The 24,342-nt window shown below is 35.6% G+C and overlaps 2 protein-coding genes across 4 annotated transcripts; one reads left to right on the top strand and one right to left on the bottom strand.

Moving 5' to 3' along the window:
* Positions 1-8,742: 8,742 nt before the first annotated feature.
* On the top strand, positions 8,743-18,041 carry LOC128992199 (toll-like receptor 3). 3 transcript variants are annotated; one of them, XM_054415663.1, is made up of 6 exons: positions 8,743-8,841; positions 9,933-10,142; positions 12,123-12,340; positions 13,354-13,568; positions 14,506-14,729; positions 17,167-18,040. In XM_054415663.1, exons 2-6 carry the CDS (start codon positions 9,933-9,935, stop codon positions 17,440-17,442), a joined length of 1,143 nt encoding a protein of 380 aa, XP_054271638.1. In that variant the 5' UTR covers positions 8,743-8,841; the 3' UTR covers positions 17,443-18,040. The 3 variants fall into 3 exon arrangements, with proteins under 3 accessions (XP_054271638.1, XP_054271640.1, XP_054271639.1); XM_054415665.1 differs by having other exon boundaries at positions 8,775-8,784; positions 17,167-18,041; XM_054415664.1 differs by having other exon boundaries at positions 8,780-8,798; positions 17,167-18,041.
* Positions 18,042-21,651: 3,610 nt separating this feature from the next.
* Positions 21,652-23,767, bottom strand: LOC128993449 (guanine nucleotide-binding protein subunit gamma-1-like). Its single transcript, XM_054417351.1, has one exon. The coding sequence runs from the start codon at positions 23,447-23,449 to the stop codon at positions 23,237-23,239; it is 213 nt and encodes a 70-aa protein (XP_054273326.1). The 5' UTR covers positions 23,450-23,767; the 3' UTR covers positions 21,652-23,236.
* Between the last annotated feature and the right edge of the window lie 575 nt (positions 23,768-24,342).

Raw genomic sequence — 24,342 nt, 5'->3', positions numbered from 1 at the left:
AACAAATTTAGAAGCACTTGTTTGCACGCCCACCTTTCCTAATGGGACGACATTTAAAGTCCAAACACGATTTCCCTAAACACTTTTCATTTCCAGCTGAGCTTAATAATTACCGTTTCAACCAAATCACACCAAAATTGAGCTTTTTTACGAATTTTAAATTCGTTGAATACACGTCTAGTACTTACTTATTGCTCAAGTCGGTCATAATTTTACTGTTTTTCAACAGGGTTGATTAAATGACTTATATACCATACAAGTATGTTATTTGTGGTGATAATTTATTAACAAAAATTACAAACTTGGAGTAATTTTAATGAAAGGATTTTTCATTTCATTAATCACTTCAACTATCAATTATCAATTAATTGAGATTTGGACGCAACCTAGGTGCGTTTTGTAACCCAAATAGTGAAGAATGAGTGTAAAATGAAGTGTGACGATCTGTGTAGCTTTGAAACTGACTAAGATCAGCTGTTTCATTATCCAGGATCATTTATTTAAAGGCCAATAATCAAGAACAGCTGGGTCCACTTTCGAACCAGCGACCTTTTAGCGAATTTCCCATATGGGGAATAAGCTATTACCGTAGTACGCATGGTAAGATCTGGACCCAGGACCGATTTACTTTTTCGTTTTAAGGTCCCTAGAGACAAAAAACACCATCCGTTCAAATTTATTTATTTATATGTGTCCGTTAGCACGATTACTCGAGCAAAAAAATGATCCGATTTTGATTAAATTTGGTAGGTACTTAAACGTGTAAACCTGCATTTATTCGAACGAGTTCGCGAACCAGCATGAGACTAAGGGAACAGGGGTTTATGGGGTTTTTATGGGGTATAAATTTGTTTTCCCCATTTTTGACCCAAAAAACATAAAATTTAGCATTTTTTCCAAACCATTTTGTAGAGCTTAAAAACAAATATTTTAGTATAATACAGGGTGCGGCAAAAAACCGATCTATTTTCTGCAGAGCACTGTTCAGCGACAGGTCGTCCGAGAATGGTCGGAAATGGCTCGTTGGAAGTTCTACACAATGCAATTTTTTTGTCATAGAGCTGTGGTCACCTGAGCTAGTGTGGTTTAAGGGAGTCGTTTAAAAAAAATAGTGAATTCATTCATTGCTACTCAGCGGCAGTTTCATGCATTCTTTCAATTAGGCGATATGGAGAAGTTCCGACGCGTAGCACAATAACGCGGTGGGTTACTTACATTAGGACAACGGCTTCTGCGTTGAAAAGGAAGCTGACAGGCCTTCCAAAGTCAGATCGGACGCCAGACAACAAACATTCGGTAGAGTTCGTGCTGCTGTGGAAAACAGTCCTCGTAGGCCAGCCCGAAAACAAGCGGCTGCCTTGAAGATGTCTGACCGCTCAGTTTTACGAATTTTGAGGTTAATTTTCATCCCTATGGATTAGAATAATAATCTGTATAATTTGGTAATCATCCATACAGATAATCACGACGGAACCTTTCTATGTCGACATAATTGAATAAAAACACGGAACTGCCGCTGAGTTGCAATGACTAAATAATTACTTTTTAAAAACGACTCGATAACAACCGCACGTAGCTCATATGACCACTGCTCTATGACTACAAAAAATGGCATTGTATAGGCTTTCAAACGAGCCTACTCCCACCACCCTCAGACGAACTGACGCTGAACAGTGCGCTGCAGAAAATGGTTCGGTTTTTTGCCGCACCCTGTATATTGAAGCGTTGTTATGCGCCTAGTGGTTATGGAGAAAAAAAAATTTAATTTAAAATTTCCATGTTGTTTATAATGTTTTAAATACCTGCATTCAGTAATCCAAAATGTTGCTTGTGGCAACTATAGTTTCAATTCACAGGGAATCATCTTCAGGCCGTACAAGGCGTCGTTATTCATCTCCGTATATGAAGGTCGTCATTTAATAAATAAGTACATAGAACACGAACTCATACGAAAACGCACATTGATAGAGGGACATTTAACATTAAAAATACCGAGTACTCGGGGATACGAGACAGGTAACGTGACCGGGTGGAAGTTGTAGCTCGAACTCCATGTTATTCTTATGGAGAATAAGTAAACTGTTGTAGTTTGCTTGTTTATGAATATATTTGGATCAAATTTGGAAAATGCATTAATATCTTACCAAATTATTAAACTTTGACAAAAAACACTTTTTTACCTTCCCTGTTGCAGCAACCCTAAGTTTTCGTTAAACTTATTATATTTTAATAGGAAATAAATGTGATATTTTTAAGGAGATATTTTAGTGTAAATCCAATCGGGCAAATGGAAATTTGCTTAGTCTGCAGGTTTGCTGCGGCAGGCGAGCACTATTATCACTCAGCTACCCAGCTAGTTAATAAGTGCTCCTCTGTGCTTGTGTACATTCTTCCCTTAGTTATTAATATACTAGCTGTAACCCGCGGGCTTTGCCCCGTTTAACTTCTTAATTTTCAAGATTATCTCGTTCGCATGGCTCAATCACGCCCTGGTTGAAGTTTGTTCGCTACGCTCACTCACCTTTAGGTTGGAGCTCGTTCGCTACGCTCACTCACCTTTGGGTTGGAGCTCGTTCGCTGCGCTCACTTGCCTTCAGGTTAGCTCGTTCGCTACGCTAAATCGCCTCCAGGTTTAAGTTCGTTCGCTACGCTCACTCACCTTTTGGTTGCAAATTAGCTGTTGTCATAAATGTAAAAGAAATATAAGTGCTGCACCCTGTTGGTAATCCTTGTAACTTTAATGCTATTGAACATCATAGAACAGAACCAACTTGTTTAATTGAAACAGCTGTTAAGATTCAATAATTCCATTTCTCATAAGGTTAACATGGGAAACTCCAGAGCCACTGGGGCGGAGCCCGAAAGGATTTTTGAAATAAGAATATGCCTATATGTTAATCGGGAATGTGAGCTATCATCATGCCAAATTTCAGCCCAATCCGACCAGTATTTTTCGCGTTCACTTGTCACAAACATACATCCACACATCCATACATCTATACATCCAAACTTTCTCATTTATAATATTAGTAGGATTGCAAAGTCGTTAGAATTGTTTGTTAATCTGTTTGACAGGAAATTTCATATTCATCTACGAAACGGAAATTCATATTTTTAAAATTTTCCAATCCAAACTAATGTTTTTTGAAAAGGTGGAATGATCCAGTTTTCTTTCCTCAGCTTTTTATAGATAAACTGGTGACAACTTATAATTTATATGGATAGCCATAATATTACAAGAGTCTATAAATGTATGACATACAAATTACTAACAAACCATGATTCCTTAAAAACGTGGACAGTACTCAAATGTTTAATTACTCAATAAAAGCCAGCGAATTATAAACAAAACATTTTCAAAAGTCAAAAAAGCAAAAACTCATTGGATATTATCCCTCTTTTAAAAGACTTTATCGGTTTTATTTTGAGAATTTCGTTTTAATGATTTACTATTTTTAAAGTGGTAAAAAGTAAAAAAATATTTAAAAACGTAAAACAAGTAATACCTCTATACAATGTAGTCTAATCCGTTCTAATTGGAAGATTTTTCAAACCAAACCTAAGATTTTTTTGTTCAACACACCATTATGCTATATCGCATTTAATGTCGTCAATAGGACCACCATTCAAAAATTGTCATTAGATATGCTTTGTAATCTTTCTTTATGAATAGTTCTTTTTAGAACAGACTATAAGGAGTTCAAAATATCACATGATGTAGAGATGTGTGGAAGGAAATAGTTCGCAAACTTAAGTGACTTACCAGGTGTGTAACTGATGTACAAAGAAAATCATCCACTTTTAACTAGCTCAACTAAACGTGTAGGGGAAAATATTTTAACGCACAATCTTTTCATACTATTCACCAGTCTAATTGGTAAAAAAAATCGCAAATAAAACTGAGAAAAGCCTTTTTAATGAGGCTAAATGGCCAATTATATTTAATTTAAAATCATTATAATTTTTAAAAATTGTAAATATTGTAACGGGAATTGTATTTACAGAAGCCTCTATTTACGTATCAAATAATTATTACTGTACAACTGTTTATGTTTTTAAATTACGTTTATTACTTTTCAAATCTATAAATCATCCTACTACGCTTGGTAATTTATGCATTAATATACCCGCTTGCATTATTCAATATTTCCCACCAACTTAAATAAAAATACGACTACAATGAAATGTAAGTCTGACTAAACGCGTGGTTTCTATACACGTTATCACGAATACAATTTTTTATAATATTCTTGATACGCTTCGACTCAATAATCTTCCACTTGACTTATATAAATCACATTTTAATTTGTTAATTTCATAAAATATTAGTGATTACAATTAACTACACCTTTCTTTCCTCTGAGATTTGGCGAAGTCATGTTTATGCACGATCTCAAATTGATAAATTTATAATCTGGTACATTTTACAGTTAAATAAAAATATTTAAAAACATATCCACTGTATAAAAAATTGTTAATAATCAATATGAATCTTTTAAACAAAGTGTCCTTAAATGCATCCTTTACTCCTTCAATATTGATGACACTAGGTGTTATACTTTATCATTTACAAACCTTTAAGTCGCTGATTTTTTTGAATATATTAAAAACATGTCAGAAAATTTAAATACCATCAACACCCTAACAACCCCTTACTTCAACAATCGTATGTTTACTCCACGTCGATTATAAAACCACACACGTGGTCAACCAACAATGCCGCCAGCTGTGATTGACAGGTGATGTCATCTGTTTCTGACAATGTGATCAGCTGATTGTCACTTACCATGGGCATGGTGGCGTCCATTGCGATGCATGTCTCGTGTGTATGTATCGCGGCGACCATGTCCCGGCCAACACTGAGTACACGGTGACGTCTTGACGCCGGCGCCGCACCGCCGCGCACACTCCTGCGCCTCCCATTCATCAATACTGTACTGTGTGAGGCGGCTCACGTAGGCCCGCCAAAACCGCCGAACCGCCGCGACGCACGTACTGGCTCTAGGCCACGGTTTGTTGGGGCTGGCTAGGTTATTAGGTTATGTTTGTAATTTTATGGAGATGTTCCCATTTATTAATACTCTACAGTGTGATGAAAAGGGTAGGGAATGTAAGTAAACTGAGATATCCTTTTGGTGGCCGTGCATACTTATGATTTAAAAAAAAATTTAGTGTCCCCCAAAATTGGGGAATTTTGGGGCAGCTCAAAGTTAATAAATAATGTACACCCCCTTCAAGTGACAACTCATTTTGAAGTGTTTACATTTACAAAAACATAAAGAAGAAACCATGTTTACAGGAACCATTTTTGGAGGACACTCAACATTTTCAAAATTATAAAATGGAAATTCCTGCCAAGGCTGCATGAGATGTCTTGACTTTGTATTCACCTGTGTATGAGATGCACAGTATTACCTATTCAAACCCGCTACAACGTAGGCCTACGTGCATGGCAATACTTACTAGATACTTGATACTTGTCTTAAGCGGGCAGCAGATTTTGCGGCCCTAGGGATGTAAAAACCTGCTCGGTCACAAAATAACGATGACAGCTGGCATGGGCAGCAAAACGTAACTTTCAGCCACCAATAAACGTATGTAAAACAGCTAAAAACATAATGGTTTGGTGAAAAAATATTTTGATCTGTTATTGAGTAACGTAACTAATCAAACAATCGTGCTTATGAATCTAGCGATTGCTCAAGCAATCAAATGCCTGCAAAATTTTGATTTTACCCTGGAAAACTTAAGTATGGAAACAAGCACACACATTTTTATACCAGTGAATGACTCTCCAGCTGTAGATAAACCAGGCGGTTGTAGCTCCCATTGGAGCTTATTGCTTATTGATGAGGATAAAAAAAGCTCACAGGAGAAAAAAAGGTTTTGTACCTGGACTCAGTAGGATCATACAATTATATACATACACAGAAGAAATAGAAATATGTGATGTGATAATACCAAGACAATTAAATACCCACGACTGTGGTATTTACATGCAGATATTCACAGAACTTATCATTCAACCAATCGTACAGAATGTGTCTCATGATCAATGGAGACTGACAATCGCTTCAATGATGTTTAAGCCAATAATAAGTCATAGCACAACACATAAAGTCATTGATGTCAACAAACGTTCGTCATCAGTCAGTTGCACTAATGTAAACTCGACCTACCAGAGCAACAAAAATGCGAATGAAAATGATAGTAACCAATGTGGATGGGTTTCTGTTACTATGAGAAGTGGTTTAGCTGCTTCTAAACAACAACAGTCAACAAATAACATCCTAGCCCTGTCAAATAAGTATGAACATTTGCGTCATGTTGTAGAAGATGTAAAAGAATCTCCAATTAACCAATCCACAAAAAGTAATGCTGTAAAAGAAAATTACGTACTAAGAAAAATAAATAACTCACTCGATGGTCAAAATAATACACTCAGTATAACTTTTTGCTCGGACAGCCAAGGAAGAAATGTGCAAGCAAAAATTGAAAGTTTTAAGCAACAACAGGATAAAGGCCTTTGGATATGTCAGACCTAATGTGAGACTACTCTTCCAATAATTAAATCCTCAGTCTTTGAAACACAGAATCCACTTGTTATTATGGGAGGAACAAATAAGTATTTGGACAACAAATTAAATTCTATTCATGAAAGCTTGGAGAGAGTATAAGTTATCTCACGTTATTAAAACAAGACCTACTTTCATCACAATTCTGTTCTCAAACATTTTGATGTACCAATTACGCAAGATGATGCTCAAAGGTTTGCAGCAGTGAATAACCACATCAGGGGCCCATTTCATAATCAACTACAAGTTACAACTTGTAACTTCCATTAGATTTGATCAGCTGATTTACTAATAATATTAGTTTGTACTATATTATGAAATGGGCCCCAGGTCATTGGTAGCAACAACCCAGAATTTACACCTCATAAATCTTGACGGATGTAGAAGACAGCATTTTACCAGACATGAACAATATTGGAAAAAATAAACTCACCCACCTCATTATGCAGTAAATTGTAAATATTTGAGTACAGATCAAAGACAAACCAAATCAGCCTAAGGAAAAGAAAATTAAAATTCAGCTGAGTTGAATCACTTTTTTACTAACTTAAATTTAAACCAGAGAGGAACATTGTTTTCAGTACCAACTGGTGAGCCAATTCAGAATTTCTTAAGACCAGATGGTTGCATTTAGGGTTTTGATGTGGTTTTACTAATTGTGAAGAGCTTTAAGGGTATAGCAGCCTTCAAAATGTTGGTTGTGGTGAGCGGCATGATTAAAGATTGGTATTATTTTGTCTTCATGTACCACATCAAAACGATGGCCTGTCCTGTCATTCGAACTCTTAAAGAGTTTGAAGTCTGGCCAATGTATTCTTTTGGACATTGTGAGTTTCACAAGTTGATCAACCAACTATCGGATGGACCTTGTTTGTAACTTTGCTATCAAATTCAGTTGTACTACTCATAATTTTACAAATACTGTACCACATCAGGGCTTGTGACATGGTTCACAGCCGTGTTTAAAATTGTTTGAAGGCCGGGAATTTTGAATTTTGGGTCTCACCAACATATTTTTTTTATTTTGTGGCATTTTAAAAATAACACGTGGTTCTCTGGAAAAATATATATACAAAACACTTTGATTGACGTCCGTGTCTTTATGAAAGGGTTTATCGAAGCCCTGATATCTAGGGAAAGTTTCTTATCGAGACCTTTCATTCAGGTATGCAGTTAATTATGTGTGGTTACGAATTACAGTTTTCTGTGAAGTTCGTGATCCTTATTATATATGTCTAAAGATGTAATGGGGATACAACAAAACTTGAACAATGTAAGACCAGGTTACTGTCAATACCATTAAGGTCCCAAAACTATGGTCCCGAGGCTTTAAAAATTGTGCCCTTAGGGGTAGCGTGGGTAGGGGGTAGCCCAAAATTATCAAATGGCAAGTATAATCGAGTTTGATATGATTTTACAGGTCTTGATGAAACATAACAATTGACATAAAGAAAACCAAAATCGGACCACTAATAACAAAATAGTAAAATAGTAAAACGTTTCAAATACAAATAACCAATAGCTTATTCCCTATATGAGAAATTCGCTAAAACGAAGAAATTGTATTACGGTAGTTCCGTGATCCGTTAGGATGCAAGACATACTGTTCAGGAATTAATGGCTTGGTTCTCTGTTGTGGCTCTAAGAAGTTTTAGTGCGTGTTAACATAGATAAAACATACTCCCTTAGGTGTTAGTCCATGACACCATGTATCCCTTTTGGTTCTTAAATTATGCACTTCACCTAAGAAATATATAGTTTATTAAATAAAAAGTTGAGTAAATTAAAAATGGCTACACACATTTTGTGTATACATTATTTAAAATAGATCTACATTATTATAATGTCTCTTTGCATTTTACATTCAAACTGAAATATGTATGCAAAGTTTGCATACATATTTCAGTTTAAATGTAAAATGTATGATCTATGATAAGCTTTTATTATAGTTTTTATTTTGGTAAAAATTGCTACACACGTAAAATTTAATCAAAGGGCCAAACTACGAAAAAGCCACGAAATCTTCATTTCATGATCATTGCTTTCGGTCTTTACTTGAAGTTTTATTTTGTTGTCTGCTTTTACTCCTGCATTCTTCAGGGCACATCACCGCACACCTGTTGTTGTGTTCGTGTTGTAATGTTTTGTTTCTTTTTCTTATTGTCATAAGTAGGTGTTGGTGTTGGTGTAATTGTTTATTTTTATTTGGGTGGGGGTTAGTCTGTTAGTCATCAGCCAGTAATTATTAGAGTATAATATTTATTTGGTTAGTATTAATAGATTAAAAACTTAAGATATAATATCCCATTCTTGGTCACTGCAGATTTTTTTAATTAAAAAGTTATTATTAGGCCTATTTCATTTTTTGAGGTTAGAAGTTATAAAAGTTACAATTAGACAAAGCAATGAATAACTTAAACTTAGGCCTTAGGGGTTCGGCCTGATAAAAAAAGTTTTAGGTTTTATATCTTGTCTTTTAGATAGAGTTTTAAGTCAGCTACAATATCTCATGACAAAGGACTACAAACGATTCAGAAAAGAGTTTATGACAGTGTTTAAGCTACATAGAACACTAAGATACTGACCTACTTAAAAAAATCATTAGTCAGGGAATGCTTAGTTTATGATTGTTGGTTCTATTAGAGCCTAGGGAATAATCGTTGGTTTTATTAGGTTTGACCTATTTATTATTAGGCCTACTAATCAATATTTACTGGTGTAGTGATCGAAGATAATTTGAGAAGTGAGAACTTTTTAGTTCAACTAATAACTCCCATTAATGATTAGTTCAACTGAGTTAATAACAAGCTTACTTTACTTAGATTCATTGTTTGATTTTCATAGTTAAATATCTTATTTCTTGTGAAAATGAGATTTTGCTCACCCATTTAAATTCAAAACTATAGATGTGCTTGTAAGTAGCCTCACTTAGGCCAACTTGATTTTTCCATTGAGTCTAATCCTAGATTTATACAGGTAGTCCCTATTTTAGGTGATCCTGATATGGTTCCGCATAGGCCTAAACTTAACCTATATGTAATTCAGTGACACAAAATATATTTTGATCAGCTACATGCTGAGAAAAGTTGCCTATCTCCTTACCCCTGTCACTTGATCATATTCTCTGCTATAACTTAAGTTACTTGGATTCATTCAGCAAAGCGATCACGCAGAATGTATCCATCACGTTGAACGGAGACTCAAGTAGACTTCCGTATCTGTTGTCAAAAACAACCGAATGAAAATCTCGATCGATATATCGAATAATTGTTTAACTTATTCGGTTTTTTTTACAACAGATACGGAAGTGTACCTACAATTGATAAAGTACGGTACTGTATTTATAATATTTTACAGATGATGGACTGGCCAATTTTCAGTATTTTCCTCTATGTCTCTGTCATCCTGCCAGTAAAATCTTTGGTTGTCCCATGTAATGATTCTTTTACATCAAAATGTTTATGTGGTGATATTGACTACATGGGTAAAAGACAGTTTGTAGTGAATTGTACCAACACAAATTTTCAAAATGCATCAGTATTACAGAATCTACCTTCAAAAACACAAGTGAGTATTAGAAGACAGTTTGTAATTATTATGGATGTTTATAGGATTAGATTCACTTTTTTCCCTTTTTCATTTGTTCCCAGGAACGTTTTTCTTCAGCCAAGAAATCAATAGCGATATTATATTTTTAGCATGGGTAATATTAGGCTAAGTGATTCTTGTCCATTTATGTTTAAGGTTATCTGATCTGCTAACAGGTACACTGGTGATTGTATAGACTGAATGAAAATTTACAGTAGCTTTGCACCAAATCATTGGTTGGATTGTGATCCAAGCCTTTAACACGCTATTTTCTGTAAAATCCAGACAAAAGTTTAGATTAGTACTAGGATAGTAAGGGTTGTTATTGCCTATATCTCTGCAGTATGTGTGTACGCCGAAACGAGGCTCATCCCTGCTTGCTTGCATAATCTGTGAACCGTAACACTATTTGCAGCTCTATAGTAGCTGATGTGTACAGTTTGCTGTGTGTTTTTAAAACCATTAAATCTCCTGCTGGGTGAGACGTAAGGTCAGTGATACTTTTTTGATTACAAGAAACATATTCTATGCCGACATTCATCGCCAGATGGCAAAAATTTATGGCCCTAATGCAATGAATGAGAGTAAAGTGTGAAAATGGGTTAATTAGGAGTGTAAAAATGGCTGTGAAAAATCTTTTTCTCTTATGGGCTACTTTGAGTAGTCTGAAAACCCACCAAAAACAAAATTCATTCTGAAATAAATATTTTCACGGCCAATTTAAAACTCCCCAGCCCATTCCACATTTGCAACAACAATAATTGCATAATTTGATACACTATCATTTTATCAACTACTAGCTGGCCCGACAGACGTCGTCCTGTCCTAATGTGGTTTTATGTCAAATGCTCGTTCATTTTCAAGATGAGCTCGTTCGCATGGCTCAATCACGTCCTGGTTGAAGTTCGTTCGCTACGCTCACTCACCTTTAGGTTGGAGCTCGTTTGCTGCGCTCACTTGCCTTCAGGTTAGCTCGTTCGCTACGCTAACTCGCCTCCAGATTGAAGTTTGTTCGCTACGCTCACTCACCTTTTGGTTGCAAATTAGATGTTATTACAAATTTTAAAAAATATTGCTGCGCCCTGTTGGTAAACCTATTAACTGTTTAATGCTATTGAACATCACAGAATCAAATTGTTCAGTTGAACCAGCTGTTAAGATTCTTTAATTCCATTTAAATATGAGTAATCATAAGGTTAACATGGGAAACTCCAGAGCCACTGGGACGGAGCCCTTTTGACGGATCTGCACCAAACTTCACACAAACCATCCTCGAATAATGCTTAATAATGCCTGAAAGTTTCATTACAATCTGTGAAGCAGATTCTGAGTCCATAAAGGACAAACAAACAAACATTCATACATTGGATTTTATATATATAGATCAAATAATTCATTCAGATGTGGCGCCACCTAGGTGCGTATATTTTCCCAAGTATAAGTGAAGCGTGAATGTAGAGTGACGTGAGATGATCTGTGTAGCTTTGTTAGGCCTACGTTCTGACTAAGCATTGCGGCCATAAACTTCAGTCATCTGGCAATGAATGTCAGCATCATATATGAGTTTCTTATCGTCAAAAATGTATCACTGACCTAAGCTCACACACCGTGAGATTTATTATTTTTTTTTTAAAGGAACAGCCAAGTGTAGGCTGCATATCAGCTAGCTAGGGAGCTGTAAATGGTGTCATTCTGTTCACAAAAATGATGCTAGCGGAAAGGTGCCTCGCTGCGGTGTTAATGCGATTCATAGAGCTAATTTGTAAAACTACCCTAAATGATGAAATTTGATATGCTAGACAAACTAGCGTAGGAAACGTCTAATTTATTCTATTTAATAGAATTTACTATTGTGTGAAAACACAATAAGTGCTTAAGACACACTCGACTAAAAGATAGAAACTATTTCAGACTGGCTGTTTATTCAAGATATCAATTATCCAGTAATCTTGTTTGCAGGTTCTGATTTTCACTGGCAACAACATCAACGAGCTTCCAATGAATGTGTTTGGTTCTATGAACAGTTTCTTGGATTTGAAAGTAGTGGACATGTCAAACAACAACATTCAAGACATCCGCGGTAAAACATACCACAGAGTGTCGAATGTCGAGAGACTGATCCTGAACCACAATCAAATATCAATCTCTTCAAAGGAACCGAGCCATCACCATCCACGGTAAACAATGAAATTATATCCTAAATCAGGAAGTCTCCCAAGATTCGGGAAATCACTAACATTTCCTCGTTTACTAACTCAAACCTAGGCCTAAATCTACTTTTGGTGGTGGTAAGTTATATTTTCTTCTAAATATATGCTATAATCTATAAATTCATCATTTAAAAAAAATTTAATGTTAAATTCATATTGAAAATAACTTTGCAAGCTACAAAAGGGTATTAAAGAAGCTTAAGTAGTGAGAATGCTAAAATATTGTACATGTCATTGTGTGTTGCTAAGTTGTACAGCTCGCTGATTTACCTTGCTTGATTACGGTTTGCATTGTTATGCCAATAGATTTATGGGTGCTTGTTTCACCAGTATTTTAGTTAATGTCACAAAATTAATGATTATTGGCATCCATTATTATTATGCTTAAAAATTCTCAAGATTCCCACCTTACCACAGAACTTACCTTCTCCTCCGCTTGAGATTGCGTTGAAATCAGTAGCGTCATAGTTGAAATACTTCTAGATAAATATGTAAAACATAGTATGCATGTACAAGTTTCTCTATGGATGGAAATACTGGTCTAATATATTATTTATTAAGCCTAATCAATTTGTTTAAATTATTTGAATGTAAGCTATGCCTATAGCCTACAGATTTTATTACTGAATTATTAATGTTTTTGTATGTTTTCAAATTTATGCTTGTCAATATTATCCATTGACTAGCATTATCAAGTTATGGCTTTGTTGTTTTTATGTCACATCACCTTCCTGATTTCTTGTTAACTTTCTCTTATCTTTCTTTTTAATTGAAAATCACTGTAAACTGTTGAATCTTTATTCACTTATATTCATTTATATTTGTAACCTACATTTTAGAAATTATACAACTTGTATGTAAAGACGGTTGCTGCCAATAAATAAAATATGGAACACTAATGAAACAAAACAGAACAGTAAACAACAAGTCCAAAATTAGTAATGGTTGCGTTACTTTCTAATCTGTTAAACAACTTTCAGCATTTTTTCCAATTTTGAGAACTTGGTTGAACTCCACTTGACGGATGCATTTGCGGACAACAATCCGGAAGATCTCGCCTCCGATCTGCACGACATTTTCATCAACAGTGAGCTCACTTCTCTGCGCAAACTGCATTTGGAGCAGAACGAGATATCTCAGTTCAAAGACCCAAAAGTCTTCTGTGATCTACCAAACTTACAAGACCTTCATCTGGGTAAGTTAGGAGCTATTATGTTTGTTTATCTTTGTTTTGTCTTAGTAGGTTATAACCAAAATAATTAATGTTTTAAGTAAATATATTTATTTGGCTAATCGTCTTAGTTATAAAACTAGGATTCAATTGGTTGTCGGTTGAAAATATGTTTCATACTCAGTTACTGATATAGGATTTTAAAGCTTCATCGACCATCTCCCTATTCCCCTTGCCACATGGACAAACGAGGCAAACATTTCAAAACAAAAGGCAGGGCAACAAATGCAGCATCAGCAGGCCTACCTTTTTGTTTCAAACTGTTTATTAAGTGTATTTTTGTAAGTTTTCTCCTCAGAATCCTTTTTCTCATCCCAGAAGCTCTTACCGATGGAGCATCCACTGTTTTATAGTCATTCTGCCTCAAACAAACTATTAGGAATATTATACTGACTGTATGGTATTAAAAAGTAATAGATACAGTAGAACCCCTGTTAACCGAAATAAAGGGGGGAAAGCCGTTTCGGATAACGAATTTTTGGGTTAACCCATCATATGCTAAAATAGCCAATGCATCACCACAGTATGTAGGAAAAATGAATTTAAGAGAATGTCTATATAATTCAGTGTTTTATTTCAGCTACAAAAATGTTCCAATGGGATAGAAAATACTTTAAACCAGACAACTGAAGTTATTAAAGCATTTTACAGCCCTATATTCCTATATTATTTTATAGAACCATTTCGATTAACCCAAATTCGGTTAACAGGGGTTCTACTGTACTGCATATGCTAATCACTCAAAACAGAACTTGGTATTTATATAGGGCTGTAGGGACAAGGCTCATCCTCTATAGTGTTTTGAAGTATACAAATTAATTTTGCAAAATTGTTTAGGATTTGTGGGGCTTAACACTAGACATATTTTTTCTCTGTTTGATGGAGATGATTGTTTTTCCAGGTCAAAACCACTTGACGGGTTTACACTTTGACATTGACTGTCTCCCCCACCTGAGGTTCCTGGACCTGGAGTACAACAACATCCGACAGCTGGCTCCGGACGATCGCTCGGCTCTAGACAGCTACACCAAGACTCACACGGACCATGGCCTAACCATCGACCTCTCGGACAACTCCCTCACTGGGGGCTGTAGCAGCCTCTATGCATGGATGCAGGCAACCAAGGTACAGTAATACAGTGGTCTTGATTATCTGTCCTAAACTGGCCACAGCTTAGTCTGGGTAGCCGAGTGGTTATAGTGCTCGCTTTCAAATCTGAAGGTCGCTGGTTCGATCCCAAGCTAGATCGTTTTCAGTCCTAGATGCCATTTGTAATTGGGCTATCAATGATGCTGTCTGTTTGGATTGTTCTCTTAAAAAAATAAACTCCAAAGGCAGATAAACATGAAGAAAATAACAAAGAAGTGTTGTACAACAAATCCATTTAAAAATCAGTTAAGTCTCTATTGTCAACGCTATTTGAGTTAAATTTTGTTTGTTTATCGAAAATTAATTTACACACTGTTTTCAACTTGACTGAGATGTCGGATACAGTAAACCTTCAATAGTTCGACACTCGTTGTAGTGTTGAAGTTTAACACTGGCTGAGCTATTTTGTCAAGTGATATTTAATGGTTACTATTGTGATGTAAGCTGACTTGAACATTAACACGTTCGCTGCTACGGACGTTCCGGAACGTCAAACGGGCCACGGCCCCAGGAGCTAGGAACGTACCGGAACGTCGCCGTTCATTGTTGTTTAACGTTACCATGGATCAGCCAGCTTGTCACGAGCGTCCTATTATTTATTTGCAGCTCGTGGTGACGTACTTTTCTGACAATAAAAAATATTGTTTCCCAAAATCACCACCAGGGTCGTTTAGAACAAGGCTTTGTCCCACCTCTTTCCTGCTAGATAGCGACAGTACTTTACCGACTGCAACCTGGGTAGTGCTGCTACCTATCAGAATCACTTAGTACTATGTCCAAAGCCAGTTTTATTGCAGAACATTGCCATCCAATATAGCTACTGTTGTTTTTACTGTAATTCAGTGTATCGGCAGCAATGTTTACGCAGCGGCGAGCGTTAGTTCAGCTCCTGGCGCCGTCCCGGCATCTAGCGGTCAGCAGCGAACGTGTTAAATTGTCATGTATTGTTGACTTGAGATTTAACTAATGAACAGTGAAATTTTTAGGCTTTTTAGTACCTATTTAATAACTTTTGGTGATTTATATATAAGACTTGTGTTTTTACTTTCCTGTATATTAAACTCCATTTACTTCCTATAGTTCGACATTTCGACATCCCTTAAGTCCACAAAGTGTCGAACTATCGAGATTCTACTGTATCAGAAATGTACAGGGGTGTGACTACGTTAAAAATATATTAATATTAAATTACCAAAATATATTTAAAAAATATTTAGTATGATATTAAAATAAATTCAATGACACAAACATAAAAGTGTTATTGAACTTAGTCCATTTCCATTTTTAGCGTAACAAAACTACTGTAAACGGATATATTATGTACAGTTACAATTTATATATAGTATACAGTATATTAATTTATATAACTTATCGTAAGGGCAGATAAAATTGTTTATTCTAAGTTGAAAAAACAAAACATATTTGTTTATTGTCTCTAAAAAAAGGAAAGTTTGTTTTAAATGCCTTACTACCTGTACTCTAAAAACATTTTCATGACAAAAAATAAAAATTAAAGACTAAATTAATCCCAGCAAAATCCTGGGCACGCCACTGGAGAAGTATGCAGATATGAGGAATTGACAAACTATTTGGTATACAGTAGTGATTTGTCAACAATGAATCTCAAAACTTAGATAACGTTTTTTGTTTTGAATGTATGCTGCATTATCGTATGTAGCTTTTATATTTGCTCAATTACTGTATAAACTGTTCTTGAAAAATCTGTTTTTTTACTAACTTGTACCTAAAAACATAAGTTAAACAAAAATGAACTTCGGCGTTTGGGCTATTTCAAGAAAAATATAATAATTTTTAACTAGGTATTTTCTTTGACCGGTTGTCGAAAATATGCGACATTACAAAAGGTTATCAAAAATATAAAAAAGCAAGAATATATTGTTAAAAAAGTTTAAGTTTAAGTTAAAAAAAAAACACAATTGCAGCCTATAATGCAAACGATTGCTGTTTCACAGGTGTTTCACCAAGTGACACTGGTCTATGTGTAAGATTAAATTGTATACCTCGGTCCGGGGCAATGACGCATATATGCAACGCTCGGTAGCAAACGTGTTAAACAATTAGAAAATCTGTCAAGTTCAGTCAAAAATCTCATCTTCTAGTGACAAGCCAGACACTGCGGGTTCAGAATATTTTTCTACAACTACGGTAACCATTAACCCATTATGTAAACACCACTGACTAACTCGTCAAAACAGTACTTCACTTTTTTCTGACAAACACCATTGCCACTCACATCTCTCAGCTATTCAGACTGACTTTATATTTTATATCGCAGTACAGATCAGATAATAGTTTAGTCAGTTACAGAAATGTCCACCTTCAAATCAGAGGTTTTACTCTTAGATTAAAACCAGCTAGCCTAATATCTCCCTCACTTCTTCTATTTCACCAGGTTGTTGTCCGCAACAAAAACATTCTCCACTGTCATGAGCTCCACCCATCTGATGGCTGTCCAGCATTATTGGCCTCCCAGGTGCCGGCCGCGCCATCCTCTCACACCGGAACGGAGCTATTTCTACTGGTCGCCCTGTGCGCAACCCTCGGGCTGCTGGCCTACACCAACTGGCATCCGATTGAGAAACAGATGCGGCCTTTGGTGGACGCCCTCTCTCACAAAGTTCATTACACCAACATCGGCCGACATGAGGAGCAGGAGATGAACGTGTGAAGAGGATTTTACCGTAGGTTAACTGTAGCCGTCCTGTACAACGGTTAGGTTAGATTCCTACAACTCCTAACCAGTGTCGAAGTACCTAGTCTGTAAATACCTAACGGATATAGAAGAGGTGGATTTATAGTTTTAATGTGATTGGATGTTAAAAAAAGTTAAACGTAGACGTCCTCTGTTTTATCAGAGTAAATAATAGTTTGTGGCACATTCATAGTATGCACCAAAATATTTAGTAAGGTAATGGACATTTTGGCATAATTTATTTTTTGTGAAGATTTTGCAGCTGTGCCTTAGGCTAGGCGCACACGAGCGATTATTTTGAGGCGACTATTTCATCGGCCGATCTGTGCATAATGTATTTGAATGGAAGCGCGCACACAGGCGATCGAGAATTGCGCCGATTTTAAAATCTGGGTTTTGCCACAGATTCGTAGGCGAGGCGATTGTCGCCCGAAAATCTGTAACGTACAGGTTGTTATCAGTCCGCGCACACGGTCGACTAAAAAATCGGCCAGTCGCTTGTTGTTCTCCACAGGAGTCAGTGAACTTCAGTACTTCAGTGTGAGCTGTTTTGTTTTCTTTGCTAAAAAAAGGCCACAGCTGTTATATTAAAAATTGAAACTTTCAACAGACATTCTTAAAGAACTTTTTACTGTCATCACGTAAAGTGTATAGTTTATAAAACTGCCGATTTAAAAGTCTCTGACTTACTATCGGATGAACCCAATATTTAAGTTGTCTTCTTTTTTTCTTTGATCTAATTAGAAGAGCACAAACACAGGTTAATTCAACAAAGTCAACATTTTATTATAGCTTAAACGCACTAAAAAAAATCCATTCCTCGACTAAAAAATCGCCACGTGTGCGCCTAGACATAAATCAAGGACGATTTACTTTTGGCCGATTTTTTTATCGGCCAATCGAAAAATCGAGCGTGTGCGCCAGGCCTTAAATTAACTTAAAAATACCTCTTAGCTTTTGAAGAACAAATTTGACAATTAATTAGGCTACCACAGCAGAAATAAAAGATAACTAGTTTAATTTATTCAATATGTTATCTGCCTCTTCTTAGTATTCCACATCCATTTAGCATTTAGTAACCTAAGAGTATTACAATTTGGTTTTGAAATGTTCTATGTGTAGTATTATTTAGGTTTAAATAATAACTAGACAACTATAAGACTAACCAATTACTGAACAATATGTGATATAGCATTGAATAATGTACTTATTTAAATTTTAAGGACATTATCTCTATTAGCATTCTATACACTGCCTTATTAACAATTTTATATTTAAGTATCATCTTTGACTATTATTACAACGTATCATTCATGCAGTATTGATTATTAAAGTATTATCCTATCTTTACTCTGGTCTTAATATCTATAGTTTAAGACTTATATTGTTTATCAATTAATTTAAAGTTCTTAGAATGACATTGTATTTTATTAGGAATTGAGTATGAACAAAATTATTTTTGAAGGACATAAACAATTAATTTCCATACAAATTTTCTTCCACATTTTAGCACCTAACTTGTTATTTAAATAAAGTCCGTCCTGTTTTGGGATCACCAAGCTATAAACTGATCTCCTGGTTCAAATCCCTACAGTCAGTCATACTTTTAAACTTGCGAGGAAATGCTTTTACTCTGTGATTCGAATCAAAGGAGATACCGTTAGTACTTTTTTACAAATCATGCTTTTAGTACTTGTCTCACTTCATTCTGCACTCATATCAGCAGAAATAAAGAATATATTCATTAATAGATATTAGAAAAGTGCCTTAAAAATTTACAATGTTTTTAAACTAATAAGATCGTCAAAACAATCTTAAATTAGGACATCGCCTTAAAAATGTCAATATTAGTTTGTATGTTTACAAATGTTTTAATACCTAATATTCTAAATTTTTAGATAAAATTGTATTATTTTTATCTTTAAAAGACTTACAGTTATGCTAAGTTGTTGCATTTACACAACTTGATGTCCCCAGACAGTAAAATAAAAATGCTTGTTTATCTATGGTAATAATCTTATTGATTGAATTATAATGATTTTGACTATGAAGTTTTTTATTTCCCCTCTTGATATTGTTACGTTTAGAACAGATGATATCCTGTGATATATGTTCACTGCTTGATACCCATTATTAGTTGGAATAATTTTATCCAAGAACTTTTCAGAACCGTTTGCAGACAAACTGATGATGATGGGAGGCAGCCAGGTTCTGACATTACATGTAGTTATTTGCGTTGTGCTCTATTTAAAACTGTTCAAATTCAACCTAATACAGTTCCAAACTGTCTCTGAACGGTGGGTGAACTTCTCAAAGCACATTAGACCTGACCATGAAGGATTTGAACACTCGTTCTAGGGTGTCTCCCTCCTGGCCAGAGAGACGCCTTAAGACTGCTCGGTCATTGATCATACCCTATAGTCTATCACACTACTAGCATTTGTCAACCAAAAGCATAGGCAGTAGTGCTAAAACTTGACTCCTAAGACACATCAAGCTCAGTATAGAACTGCAACTATGCGAATCAATTGGGATTTAGGACAGTACCACATTCGGACTGTAAACAATTTGGATAATTGGATTTGGACTGAAATTTGGGGTATTTTACAGAAAATAGGGCAAGTTGAGCAGAGCTTTTACTATAGTGATCACAGAATGCGTCAGCCAAGATCGATCGAAAAATTCAAGCTCACGGAGGGGCGATTTTGATTTTCCTTGACCGTAGGAGACGGATGATAATATCTACAAGGCCACGGAAGCTGTGCAAGATTTTTCCGCAGTTTTGAAAATGATGATGATATTTCATTAACCTCAAGAGAAGATGTGATAAGCCAAGAAGACCGCAGGACCGGTTTTGGATTTTGCCGCGATCACAGCTTCTATCATCTTTAATAACCATTCTCGCTAATTATGGTTTTAAGTTTTATGAATTCTCTCTGTAAGCGATTTGGAAAGTTGGAGTTCAGATATTTGATTGTATTTAACTTTTCAGCTGTTTTTGTTTAGTTATATTAAGCATAGATAGTTGGTAGCAGTTAAGTAGTTCTTTCTTGCACCTGAGCTGCTTTGTAACAGTCAGTTGCATCAATAAATAAAAATAGCATAGGCTTGCTCCATGACAAGAAATATACTCTCCCTCTTCTGCTTATAAAATGAACTTACCACTATTCTCGCCAGTGTTGTCTGGAAATTTAATGAATAAGTGGGGTTTTAAAGGCCTTTTTACACCGGCGTACTGGACGTTATGTATGTCCGGTACGATTTGTTTCAAGAAATCACTGCCCATGTTATCAAATGAGCTCTTTCACACCGCGTGTTCAGGACGTCCTGAACGTCCGCGGCTGGTCTTGGGTGAATTGCTCGGAGAGCGATTTTTCTGAAACGTTCACGGCGTCCATGGGCTAGCGCATGCGCAGTACACTTCAAAACCACGTGCTCAGCTGCCGCGTGGTCTTACACTCCAAAACTCTTTCGTTTTTTGTTGTAGGATGAACCCAATTGCTCCTTTTCGTAACCCAGTATAACAAAACTAGATCATCATCACTATTGCTATCACTCTGTTCATTAATCGATGGCACGGAAATCCCAGGCTCACACCAAGGAACTTGCGGATGAGACATACTGTATATGCACAGGTAACAAATGCACTTAACAATAACACTACAAATGAGTGGCATTACTTGTCTGACTGCAAATGAACATGTGGACGCTTTGGAAGTTTCTGTGCGGTTTGAAAGGACCAAGTACTGGACGCCCGTGGACGTCCAGTATGTCGGTGTGAAAAAGCCTTAACATTAAATTAATACTGATAAAGTTAGATTCAAATGAATCCTAATTGTAGTTTTTCATACAGACTGTATAATTTTCTTAGTTAATTGGCCACAAATTCTTAAAAGTTCCCAACTTGATATGGTGTCAATTTTAATTTGACTAAGCTTAACTTAGCTTAGCCGATGCACAATAAGCTTTGGTTGACGTGCTTGGACCATGAGTCCACCCTCTTACAATCATCAATCAAGCTTAGCTTGTATAAATTTCAACCAAGAAATTAGAAAAATCTTACCAAACGGTTTTGTCTTAGTAAATATTCACCCGTGCAGCAACTGAACAAGTTGAAACCAAACCACATAGTCTATTAAGACAGAAAAAAATATTTCAAGTGAGGTCTAATAAAAATCTTTAAGAGTTGTAGAAATATCTTTATTTAACTTACATCGATACATTTATGGTACAGAACACATTTTTAGGTACACAGATCATTATTATTTTTTTAACAATGGAACAGTTAATTTACAATTCAACAAGTTACAAATTAGTGCGCTAATGTACTTTGAAAAAATAGTAGGCCTTATAACAGGTTTTTTGTCATTTAAACAGTTTAATAAAAATAAATATAGTTACCGGTAAGCATATAAACCTCTTAAGCTTAAAAAAATTCTTCAAAAATACTTAATTGTTAGTTAGTAGGCTACAAAGTTTTCACATTAAAATACAGTAGGAGTAAAATGTAAAATCTGGTATCTGTGGTTAGCCTACTGGCATTGTAATGGGATACATTTACTACCCTACACCTTATATACAAACACATTTCATTTTCTATCCTACCGTACATTTGTGATTTGTAATTGTGTTGAATGGATTACTTTTGAACAGTGAAAGATTCACGGTTAAAATTTTGTAAAATAAAATCGGCAATATTAATTGTGGTTTGGTGTTAACTTAGGGCAACATAGCTTAGTTGGTTCTGTGTTAAATACATGAACTAGGTCTACTGCAAGAAAGGAGTTAGATCAAAAAATAACAAGATAGCTAGGTGTGAGTGAATGTGAAGTTGTATCACAATCAATCCACGTCATTCAACTATTAAATTTGGTAAGGTAAAAAATACAACAGTAAGCCATTACCAGAAATTTCAACCTTTTAAAATGTATATGACTTTAAATTGGTCTTAAAAGTTCAATTGGATTTATGACTGGACAGATGGATGCACCTCCTAAGTTTCTATCAAAACATCCAAGAGACAACACATTTGATAATATCCAGATCAAGCTAAGTACAGCTTGTTACACGTAGGCCCTAAGCTGGCAATTGGGCCTAGCGCAGGCAGTGTTGGTGGAAGGGGGGTGGAGGTTTAAGGAAAATACCAGATTCACCTGAGTCGGGAGGAATGTTGACACAACCCAAATGACAGCACATAATGTTTTAGAAGCCTAGTAGGCCTATTGTTCAGGTGCCAGCTTACATGTAACGAGCTGTACCCAGCATAGAAATCTTACTAAATTGCAGCCTTAAATGGAATAGGCTAAGTTATTGACATTCTTAAATTTCAAAATTGGCGTGTCAGTGAAACAAAATAGCCTAATTAAGTTATGTAAGTTAACATGTAAGCTTTTCATAGCTTACCAAGTGTTTCTTTAGCAATCATAATAATACAAAATATCTTAGGGATAATTTTCCTTTACTAAACTTAAACTATGATAAATTTAGCATGGTTTTGTCAGGTTTAAAAGTTTAGTTTACTCCAAGGTTTCAAATCATGCATAGCCTATCATTTCCTGTAGACAACTTTGTAGACAACAAATATGAAATAACACTAGGCTTATAACTTAATGTCGGAAAATCTCAATAAAGTTCTTTGAAATTTTAAAAATCAGGCCTTGTGAATCAAAATCCATAATGTTACCCATATCCTCCAGTAATTTAGTGTATTGGTCCCAAATAAGAGTAATGATAACTAATAAAGATGAAAAATAAAGGATGACAACCACTTCTAGAGTAAATTACAACTACTTTTCTCCCTAAAGGGGTTAGCTTTTTGAGAGCTAAAGCCTACCAGAAGGCAATCTTCTTGCTCATGTTCTGAGATGTATTTTATGATGTCTTGGACTGCTTGAGATACGCTAATGCGCTTAATTGCAGCTTCTCTTCTAAGCTGTTCTGTTACTTGCCTCTGTTGTTGCAAGTTGGAGATCATCATATCCATAACAGCAGTATCTGATAGGCCTATTTTAGGGCGTGGTATGGAACTTGCAGGACGAAATCAAGGCCACAAAAGGCAGAATCACTTATTACAGTAGGTTTCCAACGAAAAACTATCGCTTAACACCAGCAACACAAATCTCTTAGATAAATATTACACAACAAATACCGAAGTGGTTTGTTTTGGTGAATTAAGACGTAATATAAGCTGATAAAGGTTTAGTACGAAGGAAGGAAATTCGGATTCAACAACATTCAACAGTTGGAGTTGAGTTAATGGACCTACTGTTCTATTTCTATCGTTCGTCGTTCCGTGTTCCTCTCGTTCCAGTTGACAGAACAGAACTGACTGAACAACGAATTTGACAGTTGGTGAACCGAGCCGATTAATAGTTGACAATCAGTGTTGCCATACCATTACCATTAGAACAGTTTTCTAACATGGTAAAATTTTGTATTTTCCTTCCACCATATTGTGTATTATCATAGTCATAATACTCAATGGTCATATCAAGAATTTATTGACCATTCAACAATTAGATGCTATCAGTCTCGTCACAAAAAAAAATACAAAATGTTGTAAAAATACAACATAATATATTATATTAATAAAAGTTAAGTAACATACAACAAATAAAAATTATGTCTGCATCATGTATCACATTACCTCTGTTGCGTTATCTAACGACCCCAGGGCTGGCGAGAGCTGTCACGGGTCCCTTATATTCCCGATTTAGTGTCTAGCCACCTCCGTGCTTGTTTTGTTAAACATTTAACAATATATCTAATGTGAGGGATTTTTACCCTTAACGATAAATTTTAATTTCTACAACTTTCACAGATAGTTCAGGGTGTAGGTGTCTAACTATCCAGGGTCTAAAATTAGCCTAAATCTCG

The sequence above is a fragment of the Macrosteles quadrilineatus genome, unplaced genomic scaffold (genome assembly GCF_028750875.1).
Source record: "Macrosteles quadrilineatus isolate MER2022 unplaced genomic scaffold, UCM_ALF_1.0 Scaffold_4__1_contigs__length_99947679, whole genome shotgun sequence".
In the NCBI taxonomy this organism is placed as follows: Eukaryota; Metazoa; Arthropoda; class Insecta; order Hemiptera; family Cicadellidae; genus Macrosteles; species Macrosteles quadrilineatus.
This window is presented reverse-complemented; position numbering and strand designations above follow the sequence as displayed.